This window comes from Budorcas taxicolor, chromosome 11, assembly GCF_023091745.1.
Source record: "Budorcas taxicolor isolate Tak-1 chromosome 11, Takin1.1, whole genome shotgun sequence".
Classification (NCBI taxonomy): domain Eukaryota; kingdom Metazoa; phylum Chordata; class Mammalia; order Artiodactyla; family Bovidae; genus Budorcas; species Budorcas taxicolor.
This window is the reverse complement of record NC_068920.1, coordinates 80,102,710-80,122,581: the sequence shown is the minus strand read 5'-3', so window position 1 is coordinate 80,122,581 and position 19,872 is coordinate 80,102,710. Positions and strand designations below refer to the sequence as shown.

At 37.6% G+C, this 19,872-nt stretch overlaps 1 protein-coding gene across 1 annotated transcript in view; it reads right to left on the bottom strand.

Moving 5' to 3' along the window:
• Positions 1-9,266, bottom strand: part of RMDN2 (regulator of microtubule dynamics 2) — a 54,713-nt gene extending 45,447 nt beyond the window's left edge. The window contains exons 1-2 of the mRNA XM_052649341.1: positions 9,250-9,266; positions 7,929-8,624 (exon numbers count right to left, since the gene is read on the bottom strand). Of these exons, the coding sequence (XP_052505301.1) occupies positions 7,929-8,624; positions 9,250-9,266 (713 nt within the window). The remainder of the gene's footprint in view (positions 1-7,928; positions 8,625-9,249) is intronic.
• Positions 9,267-19,872: the final 10,606 nt, after the last annotated feature.

The window sequence follows — 19,872 nt, the reverse complement described above, 5'->3', positions numbered from 1 at the left end:
GGTTCTGTTAGCACAATATTAAAAGAAAGACAAAAAATAGATAAGAATTGGGAAATAAGAAACAGAACTGGTATTATTTGAAGATTATTCAATAAAAAGAAAATCTAGCTCCCTTCACCCAGCAAGAACACCGCAAGAAGTTGTCTGTGAACCAGAAAGTAGGTTTTCACCAGATACTGAATCTGCTGTAACCTTGATCATGAGCTTCCCAGCCTCCAGAACTGTGAAAAAGAAATTTATGTTGTTTATAAGCTACCCATTCTATGGTACTTGTAGCAGCTCAAACAGACAGACAGTATTCAGTATTTAAATTGAAAGAAAATCTAACAGAATTTACAGATGAGTAAATAAAACTAACATATATGATCAATTATCCCCATGGACAGAGGAGCCTGGCAGGCTACAGTCTATGGGATAGCAAAGAATCAGACATGACTGAGTGACTAGCACACAGGTTCCTATATCTGTAGAACAAGTTACAAAATATAATTTTATAAAATATAGCCTTTTACTATAGGACTATATACAGGAAAAATACACAGTATCCAGGAAAAAATTCCACAAGAAGTTTGTAAGATTTTTCTATAGAAAATTATAAAATATCATCAGAGAACATTAAAACATGTTTAAATAGATAGGAAAAGATGTCATATCCATTGACAGAAAAACTTAACTTTAAACCAGTTTCATATGGTACCAAATTAATAGTTTTAACATAATTCCAGTCAAAACCACAATGGTATTTTCCTATGGAACTTACCTGACTCTACACTTAATATGGAAGCACAAGTGTAAAAAGAACCAAACCACTACTCAAGGAAAGAGACAGATTCAATGCAATCCCAATCAAATTACCAATGACATTTTTTATAGAACTAGAACTTAAAATTATAAAATTTGCACATAAACAGAAAAAACTCCCAATAGCTCAACCAATCTTGAGAAAGAAGAATGAAGCTAGAGGGATCAGGCGTCCTGACTTCAGAGTACACTACAAAGCTACAGTAATCAAAACAGTGTGTTACTGGCACAAAAACAGACATATAAATCAATGGAAAGGAACAGAAAGCCCAGAAATAAGCCACGCACTTATGGGCAATTAATTTACAATGGAGGCAAGAATATAAAATGGACAATAACCAGTCTCTTTAATAAGTAGTGCTAGGAAAACTGGACAGTTACATGTAAAAGAAAGAAGTTATAACATTCTCTAACACCATATACAAAAATTAACTCAGAATGGATTAAAGAAGACCAGATGTAAGATCTAAATGTAAGACCAGATACTATAAAACTCCTAAAAGAAAACACCGGCAGAACACTCTTTGACATAAATTGCAGCAATATTTTTTGGGGGGATGTATCTCCTAAAGTAATGGAAATAAAAACAAAAACAAACAAATGGAACCTAATTAAACTTAAAAGCATTTGCACATCAAAGGAAACCATAAAGAAAAATGAAAAGACAACTGATACTGTGAGAAAATGTTTGCAAACAGTGCTACTGACAAGGGATTAATTTCCAAAATATATAAATAGCTCATACAGCTTAACATAAAAAAATAATAAAAAATGGGCAGAAGACAAGTAGACATTTCTCCAAAAAAGATATAGAGATGACCAACAGACACATGAAAAAATGCTCAATATCACTGATTATTAGAGAAATGCAAACCAAAACTACAATGGGATATCACTTCACACCAGTCAGAATAGCTATCATTAAAGAGTCTATAAGTAATAAGTGCTGGAGATGGTATGGAGAAAAATAAATCCTCCTACACTGTTGGTGGGAATGTAAATTTGTACAACCACTATGGAGAATAGTATGGAAAGTCCTTAAAAAATAAAAAATTGAGTTACCATATGATCCTGCAATCCCACTCTTGAGCATATATCCAGAGAAAACTCTACAGCAAAAAATCATTTTACTGTACACTTGAAACAACCACAAAATTGTAAATTAACTGTACCTCAAAAAAATTTGTTTAAGAGAAAAAAATAAGAAGAGCCAAGACAGTTTTAAAGAATAGATATCAGGACTATAATATAGAGAATAAAGCAATGATAAATCAGTGCGGTATTGGCATGACAATAGACAAACTGGCCAAAAAAACTAAGAAAGAGAACAGCTAGCCTGGTCTCTTCTCCACATTAAAAAAACACCCAAGTGCAAAAAAAATTGTGAAAAGGAATCTTCTACTTATAATTGGGCATTATTAAAAATTATAAGAAAGTTTTAAAAGCAAACTTTAAAAATAGGGCCTGGGAAATAAATATGCCTGGGAAAATATACAACATGCATACTGACTTTGTGTTAGAGCTTAGATTTCTACTGGGGGCAAAACAACAACTACAACAGCATTTCATAGGTTATCTAATATCTAACAGTCTTCCAACACTCTTTCAGCAGGCCTGGAAAAGTCTGCCCTCAAATGTCAAATTTACTTATAAACATTCATCTTCTAATAGGAATTTTCTGGCTTATTTTCTGCTCCAAATTTGACTAAGAATTGTGCCATTTTATGTATCTCTTTATTGTTGCACAATTGATTCCTTGCTTTAACAGAACAACAGCATATCTGCAGGCATAGTTTTATTATTTAAAGAGAAAATGACATTATTTGCTGTGAAAATAGTGTATTTATAGAAATATATCAGTAGTGAGTTGCATCAGAATATGCAAAAACATGTCTGCCTTCAGTACTGTGGCCTCTCTCCATATCAGGCATTCTCATTTAGTTCCTTTTGCCTAACATTACCCACACACACCTAACTGCTCCTACATTAGAGACAGATGTCAGCAAGGAACCTCTAGGCCCTCATTCCTCCATGGAAACACTAAACAACGACAGACAGATTGAAACAGCTTTGTGGGAGATCTAAAAAGTACTCAAGGATTTGCAGCAATCAACAAAAACCCATATTCAAACGGCAGAACACTTCAGTGTTTTCACTCGCCCTTGCTTCACCCTTCCCTGGTATGGCACAGCATGGCTGGGAAAGAGTCATGCAGTTCTCAGCTCCTCCCTTAGGACAGAAGGAAGTGAGTGCATCTGGTTTGCAATGTTCTAGCATGTTGAGGGGCTTCCTAGAAAACTAGTTTCTGTTTAGCTTTCCTTAGAGTTCAGGCAGAAATGAAGGCATAATATGCGCAATCATATTAGAGGCCAGTGAAAGCTGTGGCAATTACTGTGACATGTGAGAGCTACAGAGGAACCATAGACTAATGGATGCCTGGGCACAAGAGATTATGGGGAGAGGAATGTTATAAGACACCTAAGGTGCCAAGAAGAACAGAATGAGATTCTTATTGAAAAGATATTTTAAAATGGTTATGTATTTGGGGGAAAGCACATACTCAGGCCCACAGAAAACTAATGCCTACGAAAGACCTGAAAAGCCCATAAGCCTTTGTATTGGGCTAATTAGTGGGTCTTCCCTGTATACAGCCAATCTGCAAATCTAGAATAGATGGCTATTTTTTTCAAAATGTACAATTTTCAACAAAAGATCACAAAGAATACAAAGTTCAGGGAAAGACTGCCCTTCAAATGAACACAATAAATTTCCAGAACCTGACTCTAAAGAAATACAGCCTTTGTGCTTATTGAGACAACAATTTTTAAAACAACAGCCTTGAATATGTTCCTTTAACATATTTAAGGAAAGGAAAAAAATGGAGAAAGAACAAAAGGAAATTGGGAAAATAAATGAACAAAAAGAGAAAACAAAGAGCTAGAAATTACTAAAAAGAGGACCAACAGAAATTCTGGAACATAAAAAGCAGTAAGTAGAGAAATCCACTGCTGCTGCTGCTGCTGCTGCTGCTGCTAAGTCACTTCAGTCGTGTCCGACTCTGTGCGACCCCATAGACGGCAGCCCACCAGGCTCCCCCGTCCCTGGGGTTCTCCACTAGAAAGGGTCAAGAAAATACTTAAACAAGCAGAAGAAAGAAGCAGGAAATTTGAAGACAAAACACTGAAAACTATTGAGTCTGAAGAGTCAAAAGAAAAAAAGAATGAAGAGATAGAGCCTAGGAGACTTTATGGAACATCATAAATCAGGCCAATATATATATTATAAGAGTCACAGAAGGAGAAGAAAGAAAGATGCAGAGAGCTTATTTTGAAGAATAAGGGCCAAAAACTCCCCAAATTTGAGGAAAGACATGGATATATAAATACAAGAACTTCGATTAACTCCAAACAGGATGAACGCAAAGAGATTCACACCAAGACACATACTCAAACTGAGGGACATTATGACAAATTATAAAAATCTTGAAATCAGCAAAAGAAAAGCAAATCATTAAAAAAGAAGTGAAGTAAAGAAGTAAAGTTGCTCAGTCGTGTCTGACTCTTTGCGACCCCACGGACTGTAGCCTACCAGGCTCTTCCCATGGGATATTCTAGGCAAGAGTACTGGAGTGCGTTGCCATTTCCAAAGTGATCCTCAATAAAATCACCACCAGGCTTCTCAGAAGAAACCTTGCAAACCTAAAGACAACAGGATGATATATTTAAAGGGCTGAAAGAAAAAAACTATCAGCCAAGAGGTATAGATCCTTAAAGGAAAACTGTTCTTGAAAACATGATAGAGAAATTACGGCATTCCCAAATAAACAAAAAAATGAGGGTGCTCATTACCTCTAGACCTGCCTTACAAGAAATGGTAAAGGGAGTTCTTCAAGTTAAAACAAAGGCTATTAGGCAGTACTAACTTGAAGTCATATGAAAATACAGTTTTCTGGTAACAGTAAATAAAAATGTGGTTAAATATAAAAATTAGCATTATTGTAATTCTGGCTCATAATTCCATTTTTATTCTCTTACAGTATCTAAAAGAGAAAAGTATTAATGTAAAAAAAGGAGTATAAAAATAATAATAAATCTAGCTAACAGCTATACAACTATATAGACGTAATATGTGATATCAATAACATAAATAGGGGAGTCAAGTTGTAAAGGAGAAAGCTTTTATATACAGTTGAAGTTAAGTTGGTATCAGTTTAAAATAGATTGCTATTACTTTAGGATGTTATTCATAATGCCCACGCTAAACACACAAAAATATCTGTAGAATATACACAAAAGTAAATGAGAAAGGAATAAAAAAATGTATCACTATAAAAAAATTAAGTCAACACAAAGGAACGGAGTAAGGGGGGAATGAAGGCCAACAGGGTATAAGATACATGGAAAAGAAATAACAAGAAGGCAACTACTAGTAATTGGATTTAAATGTAAATGGATTAAATTCTCCAATCAAAAGACTCAGGCTGGTAGTATGGATGAAATATCAGGATCAACTGTATGGAGTCTATAAAAGACTCACTTTAGAACTGAGGACACATAGGTAGAAAGTAAAAGGATGAAAAAAGATATTCAATGTAAAATAATATCCAAAAGAGAACAGGGGTGGCTATATTAATATCAGATAAAATCAACTAAGTCTAAAACTTATGAGACAAAGAAGAACATTTTATAATTATAAAAGATTCAATTTAACAAGCATATATAACAATAACAAACATATATATAATAAACATTAGAGCTTCTAAATATATGAAGCAAACACTGGCATAATTGAAGCGAGAAATAGCAACATAAAAATATAAAACTCTTTATAGAGAGAACAGAGGAAAAGCTTCATGGCATTGCATTTGGCAATGACTTCTCGGATATGACATCAAAAGCACAAACAAAATAAAAAATAGATAAACAACTTCAAAATGTGTCAAAGGACACAATCAATAGTGAAAAGCAATCCACACAATGGGAGAAAATGCAAATCAAAACCATAAAGAGATACACCTCACCCTCATTAGGATAGCTATTATCAAAAAACCAAAATAACAACTATTGACAGGGATGTGAAGAAACTTGAGTCCTTTTGTGTTCTTAGAGGAATATAAAATGGTGCAGTTACTATGGAAAAAAGTATGATAGTTCTTTAGAAAATTAAAATAGATTTATCATATGATCTAGTAATTCCGTTTCTAGGTGTAAATCAAAAGAACTGAAAGTAGGGTCTAGAGGAGATAATTTATATACCCATGTTCACAGCAGCATTATTCATTATTCAAAAGGTAGAAGCAACCAAAGTAAACATCAACAGAGAGTGAATGAGAAAAATGTGGTATATATATACAATGGAATACTATTCTGCCTTTAAAAGGGAAATGCTGACACATGCTACAGTATGGATGAAACTTGGGAACACTATGCCAAGTGAAACAAGCCGATCACAAAAAGACAAATACTGTATAACTCCACTTATAGGAGTTACCTAGAGTTATCAAATTTACAGAGACAGCAAGTAGAATAGCAGCTGTCAAGAAGCTAGGGGAAGAGAGGACTGGGGAGCTATTACTTATTGGGTATGCTACTGCTGCTACTGCTAAGTCGCTTCAGTCGTGTCCGACTCTGTGCGACCCCATAGACGGCAGCCCACCAGGCTCCCCCGTCCCTGGGATTCTCCTGGAGTGGGGTGCCATTTCCTTCTCCAATGCATGAAAGTGAAAAGTGAAAGTGAAGTCGCTCGGCTATGTCCGACTCATGACAGATAGTGATGGTTGCACAACAGTATGAAGGTACTTAATGCCACCAACCTTAAAAGTGGCTATAATAATGAACTTTTGTGTGTGCATTTCACACAACAAAAAAATTAAAATAGAAAAGGAAGTATGACACACTAAAAGGAAAAAAAACATGAGAGTAGAATTATCTTAGTACAAATGATATTAACTTAGGGGGCATTTTATTAGGACAAATAATTGAAAATAATTCAAATTTGTTCCCTCTACAGAAACCAATTATTTTCTAAATATTTTTAATTCTTATATGACTTTCCATGTTATTCTGATAAACATATTTATAAACTTTATTAATAGAATGGAAAAAACTAAATATTCACTTCAAAATTAAAATTTTGGAGACATGTTTTAAAATAAAAATTTTATTAAAATTTTTTTTAAAATAAAAATTTTGGAAAAAATCTAAAAATTTTCGCTTTAAAAAAGTCATAAAAATCTCTGATTTCAGAGTCTTCTGAATTCTCATATACATACACAAATGTGTATTAAAACTATTTAATTAATATATCTGGTTTCAATATATTCTATTTCTGACAGTATGTTTTTATTTATGATTTGATCCTTGTGTAGTATAAAAACATTGTCTATCAGTGGGATGTCTGGCATGAGAAATAGGGCTAGCAAGACTGATATAAATAGGAATTAGTAAACTAATATAGATCTATAGATTATATGGGAATACTATTTTAATGACTAGAGTAAAAGAAGATGTTAAACTCTCTAAGAATGTAACACATTTAGAAGACCTATTTATCAAAACTTGATGTTATTTTCAGACCACAAAAGCATTACAACAGTAACTCAGAAATTTGGGACTAAGCAATCGGTAAGCAGTAAATCTGTTAAAAGCCAGAAACAGATGAATAATCGTTGACTTCCATATTCCAATGTTAATAAACTATCTTTAAAAAATACAGAAATTAACATTAAATTTAGACTGTAATGTAGAAATCCTTTTCAGAAAGTGCAATCAAGCTTAGCAACGGAGACTTCTTGAAACCTGAGCAGTGATTTCTATAGCCTATATACTACGCCTGCAGGGAGAGCTTCTTGTTTGAGCTGCCCTTCCAAGAGAGGGTAAAGTCTAAGGTTGACCTTATTTTAGGAATTTCATTAAGTGAAGATTTGTCTTCATCTTTAAATGAGAGAGCATTGTTTTTGTCTTCAAAGGGATCTGAGGTAACCATTTTGAGGTAAGGCAAAGCCACTAGCATTTTTACAAAATGAAGTAAACTCAACATTATGGAGAATAGGGAAAGTTACACTTTGAGAGGGAGAAGTGTTTCTACTGTGACTTTGAGAAGAGGGATAAACAGAACTGCTTCTTAACTGGTCTCCTTCTTGATTATCATTGTCAATTCCATGTTGTTCAGAGGAACAGGAAATAAAACTTGGAGGAGTAAGCACGGTTGCTGTGCTTTGACACAAGGTAGCAACAGTGTCCGGACAGGCAGAGGAATTCCTTTTTGATTTAGAGCTCATAAAATATGTAGTGTTATATTCAGGAGAATAGGAGTGTATATATTTTTCAGCACCAGTAATATTCGAGTTTTTGGAAATGATTTCAACTTCATTTGGATTAAATATGCATGAACGACTTGCATCAAAAGTACTAGCAGTCTCATAACAGGAAATTATACTTAATTTTGGGGCAGAGAAAACACTTCTGGATCTAAAGTGAAAATGTTCTGAGGCCGACTTTAAATCACTGAAGCTTGTTTTTTCTTCAGAATCAAAGTTAGCTCTACTTTGTACACAATGAAGGGACGTACTGCTTTTCCGAAATTTAGGAAATAAAGAATGTCTTCTTTCAAGGAAAGCTGAGTAAAAAGACATGCTTGATGAAGATGAGGAAATTTTACTTCCTTTACGTGAACTGCCTTTAAGCATCAGAGAAGGATGAGCCGCTTTAAAATCAAGAAATTTTGTTGGCTGAATAACAGAAGAGGCTCCACGATGCCGGAGGTCTGAAGTAAGTTGATCTGCCGGACGTTTTGGTTGGCAGTTCTGCTCCTCTTTGCAGCAACTGGAGTGAGAAAAGTGTCAAATGAGGAAAAAAGAACAGGGAGCACAGGTGGAAACCTGCCAAGCGTCCTGAAGAATAATAGCTACCTTATCAATATGGAAACAGGGAATAAGAAATTAAGACAGGTGAAGTTGATGGTTACCCAGATGTACCCCCAAAGAATGCCTAAGTCTAAAAGATTATTTCTAACTACCTACACAGTACCTGCCCACTCTACTAAACCTTGGGGAGATAAATTGAAAGACTCAGGGTGGTAGGCAGAAAGAAAGGTCAGGGGAAAATAGAATAGAGGGCACCAAAACAAACGGGTTCCCTGTAGGTAAAGGGGGAACTTCCTGTTTTTAAAATAATTAAGTCATAATATCTGTTTCAGACTAGTGAACTAACAGATTTGAAGGAGATGATAAGTACAATAAACGTATACCCCACTGGCTAATGCTATTTTAAAATATTAATCATGGATAAAGCAGAAGCTCTCTGGAGAGAATAGTTCAGATAAATATCCAGATATTCAGTTACTGTGGGAAACTAAAGGAAGCCTTAAAGCTTGGTTTATGAACATTTCAATGTTCTTTAGCACATGAAACATACGGAGACGTGTTTTGTTTTCTTTTTAAAGGCTTACCTTAAGCATTTTCCCATATTGAATTTAATACAAAGCAAATCTTTCCCTTCCTTTCTAAGCCATCATCCTTAGCCATAAAAATGTCCTGTGTAGGTGGAACAGGTTAGATGCTGAATGCTTAAGCTGCATATAGAATTAACATGGCAATAACATAGAATATGATGATAGCAGATTCTAGAATCTAATGACATCAGTTTAAAATAAAATTGTTCTATGGCTCATCTTTCTGAAAAACTGCAATTCATGTGACTGTGGAATGTGTATTCTAACTTCAAAGCTAAATTTATCTTGGCAATTAAGCATGGCATCCAATTACATGGGCCACATGCACAGATTATGGAGGTCTACTGTTATACTGTAACCCATTTAAAGGCAAGATTAACAAAACTATTAGAATACCGTCCTCTTCCTTTTCCACCTATGACATAAGACACTCCCTCAACAAGCTTCTCCATATCCTGCATACTGTAATACTACATCTTGCTTTTGTTCCCTTTCTAACAACCTTCTGTGGGAAACCCTTGAATACATCCCTTTCAAAGCTCTCTAATTCTCACCGTACCATTGTCAGTTTATAGTCTAATTTTATCCAACATTCAAATGAATTAATCTGTTCCTGTTTCATGGTTGCTGGTAGAAGACACATGATTCTTGCATAAGAGACAGAGGACTTTGCTACTCACAGCAAATTAAGCAGTGTGATCACCCGCTTATTTATGTTGGTTTTCCTTGACCTCAGGACCCACAAGGGCAATGCGGAGAGCCCAGAGACTCTTAATATCAAGTGAGCTGCATTTCAAAGAAGGCACACCAAGCTCAGGGAATCCCCCACTTTTAGAGCAAGCAGTAACCAAATCTGTGCAATCTGTTTTTAGTCCAGAAGGGAAACACTGCCTCATTCTTCAGAGTTTCTCATCACAAACCAGAGAATGGCCTGGAGAGAGAGGCTGCACCAACCTTACACCCGTCACAAAAATGAACTCAAAAATGGGCCACAAACTTAAATATAATATGTAAAACTATGAAGCTCCTAGAAGATAACATGGGAGAAAACCTAGATAAATTTGGCAATGACTTTTTAAATCACAATACCAAAGGCATGATCCATGAAAGAAACAGCTGATAAGCTTCTGTTCTGAGAAAGATAATGTCAAGAGAATGAGAAGCTACAGACTAAGAGAAAGTATTTGCAAGATACTTGCAAAGAATAGGGACTTGAAAAGGGACCGTTATCCAAAATATACAATGACCTCTTAAAACTCAACAATATAAAAATGAACAATCTCATTTAAAAAATGGGCCAAAGACCTTAACAGATACCTCACCAAGGATGCACAAATGGTAAACAAGCATATGAAACGATGTTCCACATGATATGTCATTAGAGAAATAGACACTAAAGCAACAAAGTGATGCTATTACATACCTATTAGAATGGTCAAAATCCAACACTGACAACACCAAATGCTTGTGAGGATGTACAGCAGCAGGAGTCCATTGCTTACGGGAATTCAAAATGGTAGAGCCACTTTGGAAAACAGCTGGAGGTTTTCTACATAACTAAGCATATACTTACCATACAATCCAGCAATCATGCTCCTTGGTATTTCCCCAAATGAGATGAAAATTTATGTCTACTCAAAAACCTGTACATGAATGGTTATTGCAGCAGTTTTCATAATTACTAAAACTTGGACCCGACCAAGATGTCCTTCAGTAGGCGAATGGATAAACTGTGGTATATCCAGACAATGGAACATTATTCAGTGCTAAAAAGAAATGTGCTATTAATGCACTATGAAAAAGTATAGAGGGAACTTAAATACACATTACTAAGTAAAAGATGTCAAACTGACTACATACTATATGATTCCAACAATATGACATTCTAGAAAAGGCAAAATAGTAGAGAAAGTATAAACATCAGAGGTTGCCAAGGGTTTAAGGGGAGAGAGGGATAAACTGGCAGAGCACAGAGGATTTTTAGGGCAGCGTAAGACCAGCAAGAACAAATGGTTCTTCTAGAATACATGAGTTTGAAAACCAGATAATTCTATTAACTGAGCAAGGCTGTATGGCCCATGTAGTCTCTTAAAGTCCAAATGAAATGGACAAACAATGAATTTTATTATGGGGTATTACTTTAACCTGAACTTAAATAAAATCTAATTTTTGAAAGGGAGATTTCTAAAGCTTTATATAACACTGTGATACAAATAACACCATTTTTTTGGCCTGGGGTGGGGTGGGGTTTAATGACTGAACAAGACAGACAAGACTGAAGCTTCTGGAAAAACTATTTGTTCTTGCTGGTCTTGTATCTCTCCTCGAACTTGAACTTGGCTTCTCGTCAGGCTTTGCATTTGACAGCAGGGTCTCTGAAGATATTCTTGTTGGCAACAGTTTCGTCCAAGGGGATACCCACAGAGTACGTTGTGGGCCTGAGGTGATTATCATGATAAACTTTCACGAAAGACTTGATCTTTGACCTCTTGGCCATGGCAGCTGTCACTCTGCAGGGAGAGTGATTAGTTCCAGCCACCAGGGCATGGCTGTGGGCTGTGTCTGAGGTGCCGTCTTCAATGCTCTTCACGATGACCACTTTGTGTCCTTAGTAGTGACTGGCCAGGGCCAGCATCGCATTCCCGGGTTTCATGAACTTGCTCATTTCGGCAGCTACCACTCGGGACGACAGCAGAAAACTAAATAATTATTTTAAACCCATGGTTTGATAGAGCAATACAAGTAAAAGATTGACAGCCTGGCATATTGCAGTCCAGGGGGTCACAAAGAGACGGATATGACTCGGGGATTGAACAACAACAAGCATTGACCTCAAAAGACTTGATTAATCATTTGCATTTCTTCATGTATGAAATCACCTTTAAATCCCTTCTCTTTGTTTCCTTTCTCTAGATCCCTCCTCTTTCTCCCAATTCCATATTCAGCAGATCACCTATTAATTTAAGTAATAGTTATTGTCATCTACTCGGCTTTCCTGGCAGCTCAGCAGTAAAGCATCTGCCTGTAATACAGGAGCCACAGAAGACGGAGGGTTTGATTCCTGGGTTGGGAAGATTCCCTGGGGAAGAGAATGGCAATCCATTCCAGTATTCTTGCCTGGAGAATCCAATGGACAGAGGAGCGTGATGGGCTGCAGTCCATAGGGTCACAGAGTCAGACATGACTGAAGTGACTTGGCACATACACATGGTGGTAGGCATAAGAACAGGTGTTAGGAATACGGTGATGAAAACATCCTTGCCCTGATGAATTTCAGGCTATGTTACATTCACTAGTGCATCCTTATTTACTTTCCTATTTTACTCCTTAGAAACACTAGTCAGGCACAATTCCTTTTTTTCATAAATCATTTGTTTTTCCCCCAAAGGATATTATTCATGCCTTGACTTTAGAATCCAATGAATTATCCCATGTAAGGATGAAACTGAGTCACTTGTACATTCTCGACTCTTTTTAGGTCTGTACTGCCCAATTCAGTAGCCACTGCTGCCATGTGACTGTTTAATTTTAAATTAATTACAATAAAATGAGATGAAAACTTTTCAGTTCCTCAGCTGCACAAGCTACACTTCAAGTGCTTAAGAGTTACGCATGGCTTGTGGCTACCATACTGGGCAGACAGATTTAGATGATTTCTACGATCACAGAAAGTTTTATTGGACCACTTATTGGACAGTTCTTAATTACATGAGGGGTCAGAGACTGGCCACATTTAAAATCAGGTTGCACGTGTTGGCAAACGATCACTGTCTTCCTCATACTCATGTGACACCACCAGCACTAGTAAGTTACTTACATTCTCTTTGTCAATGAGCTCTAAACTAAAATACTGACCTCCACTGAATATGGTTTTAATTATAACATAAGCCAAAACAATCACTCCTTTTTAATGCCTTGTTATTAAATAGTAACAGCATATATGACTGGGAATGTATAATGAAAATACCTAAATAATAGCAATACTGCAATAAAGAATCAATTTAACATAGAAAACATCTTAAAGAAACTTACCCTCCCTCACTTTCTGCTTCCTCTGAACTATTACTTGTTGCTGAACTTTGAACTGTGGCAAGCCTTCTTTTTCTAGCTCTGTGCTGAGGACTTATCTTGTGAACAGTTACCTTCCCTCCAAGTTCACCTTGTATATATTCCTCCAGCTTTGGAATGGCTTCTTTAAGAACTCTGATTTCCTCTTTGAGTTCTTCCATATTTGTCAGTAATTCGTTTAACTTCTGCAGTATTTGAAGCTGCCTTCCTTGAAAGATCTCTGTTGTTCCTTGGCCACTAAGCACTTCATCTTGCCAAGTCATCAAATCAAGTGAATTACCCAGAGAAAGAAATTTAGGCAAATCCATTGCTGTCCTTGGTTTACGAACCTTGTGATACCACAAAAGCAGCAAGCTGATTCCGGCAGTTCCCACCACAATGCCAAGTATCATTTCTCTATTTGTGGAATGAGGCATTTCTTAGGTTTTGTTTCTAAAAAAAAAAAAAAAAAAAAAAAGTAAATGAACATTATTTCTGTCTTTGCCCAGGACGAAAATACAGGAGTTTCTTTCCCACCAACAAAAATCAAGTCTGCATCATCACCAAAAATTTAATAACACTTGATAAATCACAAACTAAAATAAATTATGAGTAATTGCCTCTATATGGCAATTACTATCTGAGTTTCCCCAATGGCTCAGCAGTAAAGAATCCACTTCTAATGCAGGAGATGTGGCAGAAACCACGGGTTCAATCCCTGGGTCGGAAAGATCCCCTGGAAAAGGAAATGGCAACTCACTCTAGTATTCCTGCCTGGAAACTCCCATGGATAGAGAAGCCTGGCAGGTCGCAACAGAGGTGGACACGACTTAGCGACTAAATGACAACAAAAAACCAAACTGCCTCTATAATGTATGTGGGTGAGTAGAAATACTACCTTTAAGGATATTACTGACAGCCAATGTAAAGTATCACCTTTAATTCAGAATCTGTATGCTATACATCTGATCTGAAATTTACTCTTTATCATAAATTGTTAAAGGGTATGATAGAGGTAAAAGCATCATTATAAATTTCTGAAAAAAACTATTTCTGAATTCAAATTATGCCTAACTGTATCTGAACCTCTTATTTGTATAAAATTAACTTTGCGACGCTATGGACTGTAGCTAGTGTGCTAATGTCTGGGTTTTACTTTATCTTTCAGGAAAGCCCAAGAGAAAGCTTTTTCTTAGCATCTAGTTCACATTTCATACTCCAATTTAGAGTGATCAACAACATTTTAAAATGGGCTTTGGGATATATAATATAGAGAAAGTTTTGGCTTGTTTGTACCCACTTCATCTTCTGCTTTATTCAATGCAGAAAGCAGAAACTCTAATGTATGTGCAGGCTTCACCTCATTTCTTCTGACCAGGAATTCTTTTGCTTCTTAGTCATAGTTCTACTTCTGTCTGAGGCCTTAATGCTTTTATTTTCTTTCAAATGTTCACTTACTTTAAAGTACCAAAAAACTAATTTCTTTGACTCCTTCCTCCTGAACTTTCACCATTTGCATTAAAGACCTAAGCTCTGGCTCATCTAATTCCACATAACCTCAGCTACCTTGACAAAATACACCATAATCTTTCTTTACTTTATCCCTTCTTCACTAGTTTTATTGCTTATCACTGTTCTTAAAGTCAGAAGGCCACTAAAGGAAAACAATAGTATAAATCTTTCCGCCACATAAAGTTACAGCAAGAAGCTGTCATCTCTAAACCAGGAAGCAGGCCCTCACAAGATACTGAATCTGCCAGTGCCTTGATCTAGGATTTCTTAGACTATAAAATAACGAAAAATAAATTTTTGCTGTATATAAGCCACCCAATCTACAGGATTTTGTTATTGCAGTCTAAATGGCCTAAGACATCATCTCTAAAGCAGGCAGATTTTGAAAAAAAGGACTAAACAAAAAAACCAAGTAGAGCCTATAGGATAGTATCAAGCAGTCTAAAACATATATAGCTAAAAGGAAGTAGGGGTACCAAAAAAAAAAAAAAAAAAACAACACCTTAAAAGGAAAAATGGCCAAAAAAATTCCAAGCTGGACAAAGCCTATAAACCCAAAGATCCAAGAAGATCAACATAATCCAAGAAAAATAAAATCAAACCAAGGCCACACATTATTAAAATGCTGAAAGCTAGTAGGAAATCTTAAAAGCACCCAGTGATGGGGGAAAAAAAGACACTACTTACAGAGAAAGAAGATAAGATTACAGCAGACAGTGTCTCAGAGACGTCACCTTAGAAACTAATCAAGCAAGAAAGCAATGGAGTGACACCTTGAAAGGGCTGAAAGAAACGTTCAACTTGCATTTCTATACCCAGTAAAATATTTTTCAAAAATGAGGGTATTTTAAACAAAGAAGTATTTAAAATACTATTTAAAATATCATTTAAAATACTATTTATTTTAAATATTGAACTATTTTAATATTTTAAAGACTATTTTAAACAAACAAAAGTTGAGAGAATCCTTTACCAGCAGCCATTCACGATAAAAAATGCTAATGGGGTTCATCAGGCAGAAGTAAAGTGATAACCATAGAAACTTGGATCCATGCAAAGGATGAAGAGCATCAGTGGTGGCCAACATGTAGCAAAATATGAAAGTCATTTTTTTCTCATTTTAAGATCGATTCATTAAATACTTGCTTATTACAGCAAAAAAGGACAGTAACATCATGAGGTTTTTATCAGATGTAGAAGTAAGAAAGTAGGATAACAACAGCACAAAGGATAAGGGAAAAAGAAAATCTGCTGTTGTAAGGGTCCTGGGTTATAAAGCAGTGTTATAGTAAGTTCAAGATCCCAGTTGTAAGCCCCAGGGCAACCACTCAAAAGACAAAAACAATAATACCAAAAAAACCCAAAAGCTTCCATAAAAATATAAATAATCAGCCAAAAGTGGCAATAATAATGAGAAAACTGAAGCTATTTCAATTAGTCCAGAAGAAGTTAGGAAAAGAGGGAAAAGAACAAATGGGCAACCAGAAAACTAGAAGAAAAGAAATGTCATGACTATACTGGAGAAAACAGCACCAAAAGATGGAGAAATAACATTTTTGTTTGTCAATGGAAAAGATCCAGTTTTTTTTAAGGAAGATTAAATAAATGACAGTAAAAGAGAGATTAGAGAATCGCTGCAATTAACATGAGAAGGCAAAGAGGATGGATGGTCTCCAGTGCACAAGTACAGAGGCCGACCTCTGATGGGAACACAAACCATTCATTAGAGTAATGAAAGAGAAGACAGATTATGTAAGCAGGTTCAAGAAGGCGGGTAGATGTGATGGTGGAACCTTATGAAAGTTCTCTTCGATTGCTTCACTATTCTAAGTGAAATGGGAACAAAATAAACCACTGAGGGGGAGAATGGGAGGAAGTAGTACGGTAAAGATGCAAATTCTGAATTCAGTTGTATACCTGAAATATGCCTCCCTATGGCTCACAGCCTATGATCTCACATACTGAAGTGAAGCATTACTGGGATTACCTGGCGGTCCAGTGGGTTAGGACTGGGTGCTTCCACTGCAGTGGTCTGGGTTCAGTCCCTGGCTGGGTAACTAAGATACCACAAATTATACAGTGTGGCCAAAAATTGTTTTAATTGAAAAAAAAAAAAGGCATTACTCTTATACTCTAAACCATCAAATAAATATGTTTCAATGATGCCCCATGGAAGAGAAAGACTAAGACTCTATTACCAAGAAGTCTTCCTAAAAGAAACTTTATTATTTATTTTTATTTTATTTGGCTATGCTGCACAGCACACAGAATCCTAGTTTCCTGACCAGGGATCAAACCTGTGCTCCCTGCAGTGAAACCATAGAGTCCTAACCACTGGACTGGCAAGGAAGTCCCAAGAATATCTCTCTTTAGATTCCTCCGTAATATACTAGACTACAAGCATTGAACACATGGATTACCCTATTTGGATGTATTACTGCATCACAGGTTTAAATATAAAAGAACTAATGCTTTTTAAATAATAATTTTCCACAAACTAACTTGCGTATTGGTGAATATTATATCCAAGAGACTTAAGAATTCCTTCTCCTGAAGCCAAAGGTTCCAGTAGCAAGCCTGTGTGCTTAATCTGGCCTACCTGAATTCAGCATATAGTTTGCACTTGTGCTTTGTCGCTCAGTCGTGTTGGACTCTTTGAGAACCCATGGACTGTAGCCTGTCAGGTTCCTCTGTCCATGGGATTCTCCAGGCAAGAATACTACAGTAAACTGCTATGCCCTCCTCCAGGGGGATCTTCCCAACCCAGGGAACCAACCCAGGTCTCCTGCATTGCAGGCAGTCGCTTTAACCTCTGAGCCACCAGGGAAGCCCAGATTAATCAGATGCTAAGTATTATTTCTGCCACATGTTTCAATTTGTAAGGTGCTAATAATAATGTACAATAAGATACAACTTTATTACAAATTATTGGTAGCTAAAATTAATATGTAATACATAATTAAAAGATTATTCGCAGAGATGAGAATTAAGAATTCTGTTGAAATAGTAAATCATCAAAATGTTGATTCTACAGAAACTTCTACATTAAAATTCCTTTGCAGAACATGTCATAAAAAATTAACTTCAGAAAACATTTAATTTTCATGTTCCAGTTTCAATTAAAATTAATTTTCAGATATGGAAAGTATGCTTTACCAAGTTATTTACCAGTGCTTTCAAACAGTATTTAGCATATACATTCACTTAGTTCATCAGCAGATTCGTAGCGGGGAAATACATAAAATACACAACTCTGATAAACTCGGAAGATGGATGAAAACTTGTGTAAATCAGGTAAAAGTACACAGTACGGGTTACAAGTGACCATGAGTTTTAAGCAGAAGGGAATTCCCTGAGACCTTGAATTAGCGATTAGATTCCCCACAGCGACCTGGGTAACTCGATACTTTCTCAGTGAATTCTAATAATACTCTTCTTTCATTCGGTTTTCACTTTTTCCCTCCTACTTAATAATTCTTTATTTCGGGCTCCCTGATGTTTGCCTTATTTGCAAATGTTTGTCGAACTAAAAATCTAGCCTTCATTCTCTGTAAAACAAGTAGAGAATCCGAGTTTGCCAAAACAAAACAAAAAACGTTTGCCGAAAGCTGGAAGGCATGAAAGACCCAGGGAGCTCAAGCGAGAGGATGCCAAGTGTCTCCGGCGGAAACTCAGCTGGGTCTGCTGCCTCCGCCGGGCTGAGGCAACACGCTGCCCGTTCCCCACGCACCCCAAGCCGGGGGCCCGCGCGGAAATACTGGCGACCTCTGGGGTCGAAGGCGGCGCTGGAGGAAGCCGCTGTAAACCCGCTCTGCGGCCCCCAAAATACCCAGCACCGCGGGCCAGCGGGAGGATGCCCAGTAGCAATGCGGCGGCCGACAGGACGCCTGCACGACCCGGAAGTGCGGTGGCCGCCGCCGGAAGTGCCGCCTGGGCCCTCGGCGCTCGGTCCTTGCCCGCGTCCCACCCCGGCCCGCAGAGACGCACACTGCCAACCCGCTCACGCACCTGTTTTCGCGGCGCTGGTCTCTCTGCCGTCGGAGACCTGGGACCTGCCAGCGGGGTGATCGGGAGCGAAGCGGCGGGCAGACAGTAGTCCGGGAGCTTCCGAGTCCCAAGGTCCAGCGCCGCGGTTGCAGCGTCCTGACCCAGCTACCGGAGGCGCCGGGGGAGGGGCCGGCTCCACTCGCCCCGCGGGCTCCCGCCTCTTCCCGCTGGCGGTCAACTCACCGGGGCGGGGGCCCGGCGCATCTTTTACAAAAGGAGACAAGTGCGCCCTACCTGGCGCCTCGACCCGCATCGGACTTTGCCGCCGGGTTGTCGCCTCCCCCAAAGCTCAATTCCCCGCCCTGACCACCGCGCCCTGGCTCAGGGCCATCCGCGGAGGTTCGGCGCGTTCTTGCTGCCTCCGGCGCGCTATCGTCCATCACTGAGGCTCCCCAAACCCACCTCCTTGCCTTAGTATCATTCTTTTTCTCTACCGTTTTCTAGATAATAATCTTGAACCGTCCACATGACAGAGTCAAACGTGATGTCTTGCACGAATTACTGATCAAGTTATCCTGACTTTAACTCACTTTCTTTTTATTTTTAATTGGGAGGTAATTGTTTTGCAGTACTGTGTTGATTTCTGCCATACATCACCATGAATCAGTCACAGGTATGCATATATATTCTGGGTCCTGAACACCCCCCCCCCCCCCACGCCACCCATCTCCCTCCCCATCCTTCCTGTCTAGGTTGTCACAGAGCACTGGGTTGAGCTCCCTGTGTCACACAGAAAATTCCCTCTTGCTATCTATTTTACATATGGTAATTGTATATTTCCAGTTAATTTTCTCAGTTCTTCCTACCCTCTCCTTTGTCCTTCCCCCAACCCCCACCATGGTCCTGAGTTGCCTTTAGGTAAAAACCTTTTTCTTCTCAGATGCTTAACAACAGAGATTTTATCCAGCTTCACCTTGTGTGGTTTGTGTCAACATAAGGAAAATAAGATTCTGTCAAATGAACTATTAAAAAAACTGCACACTCACTCTTTCTGTATTGTCCTTGCTTTGAGCT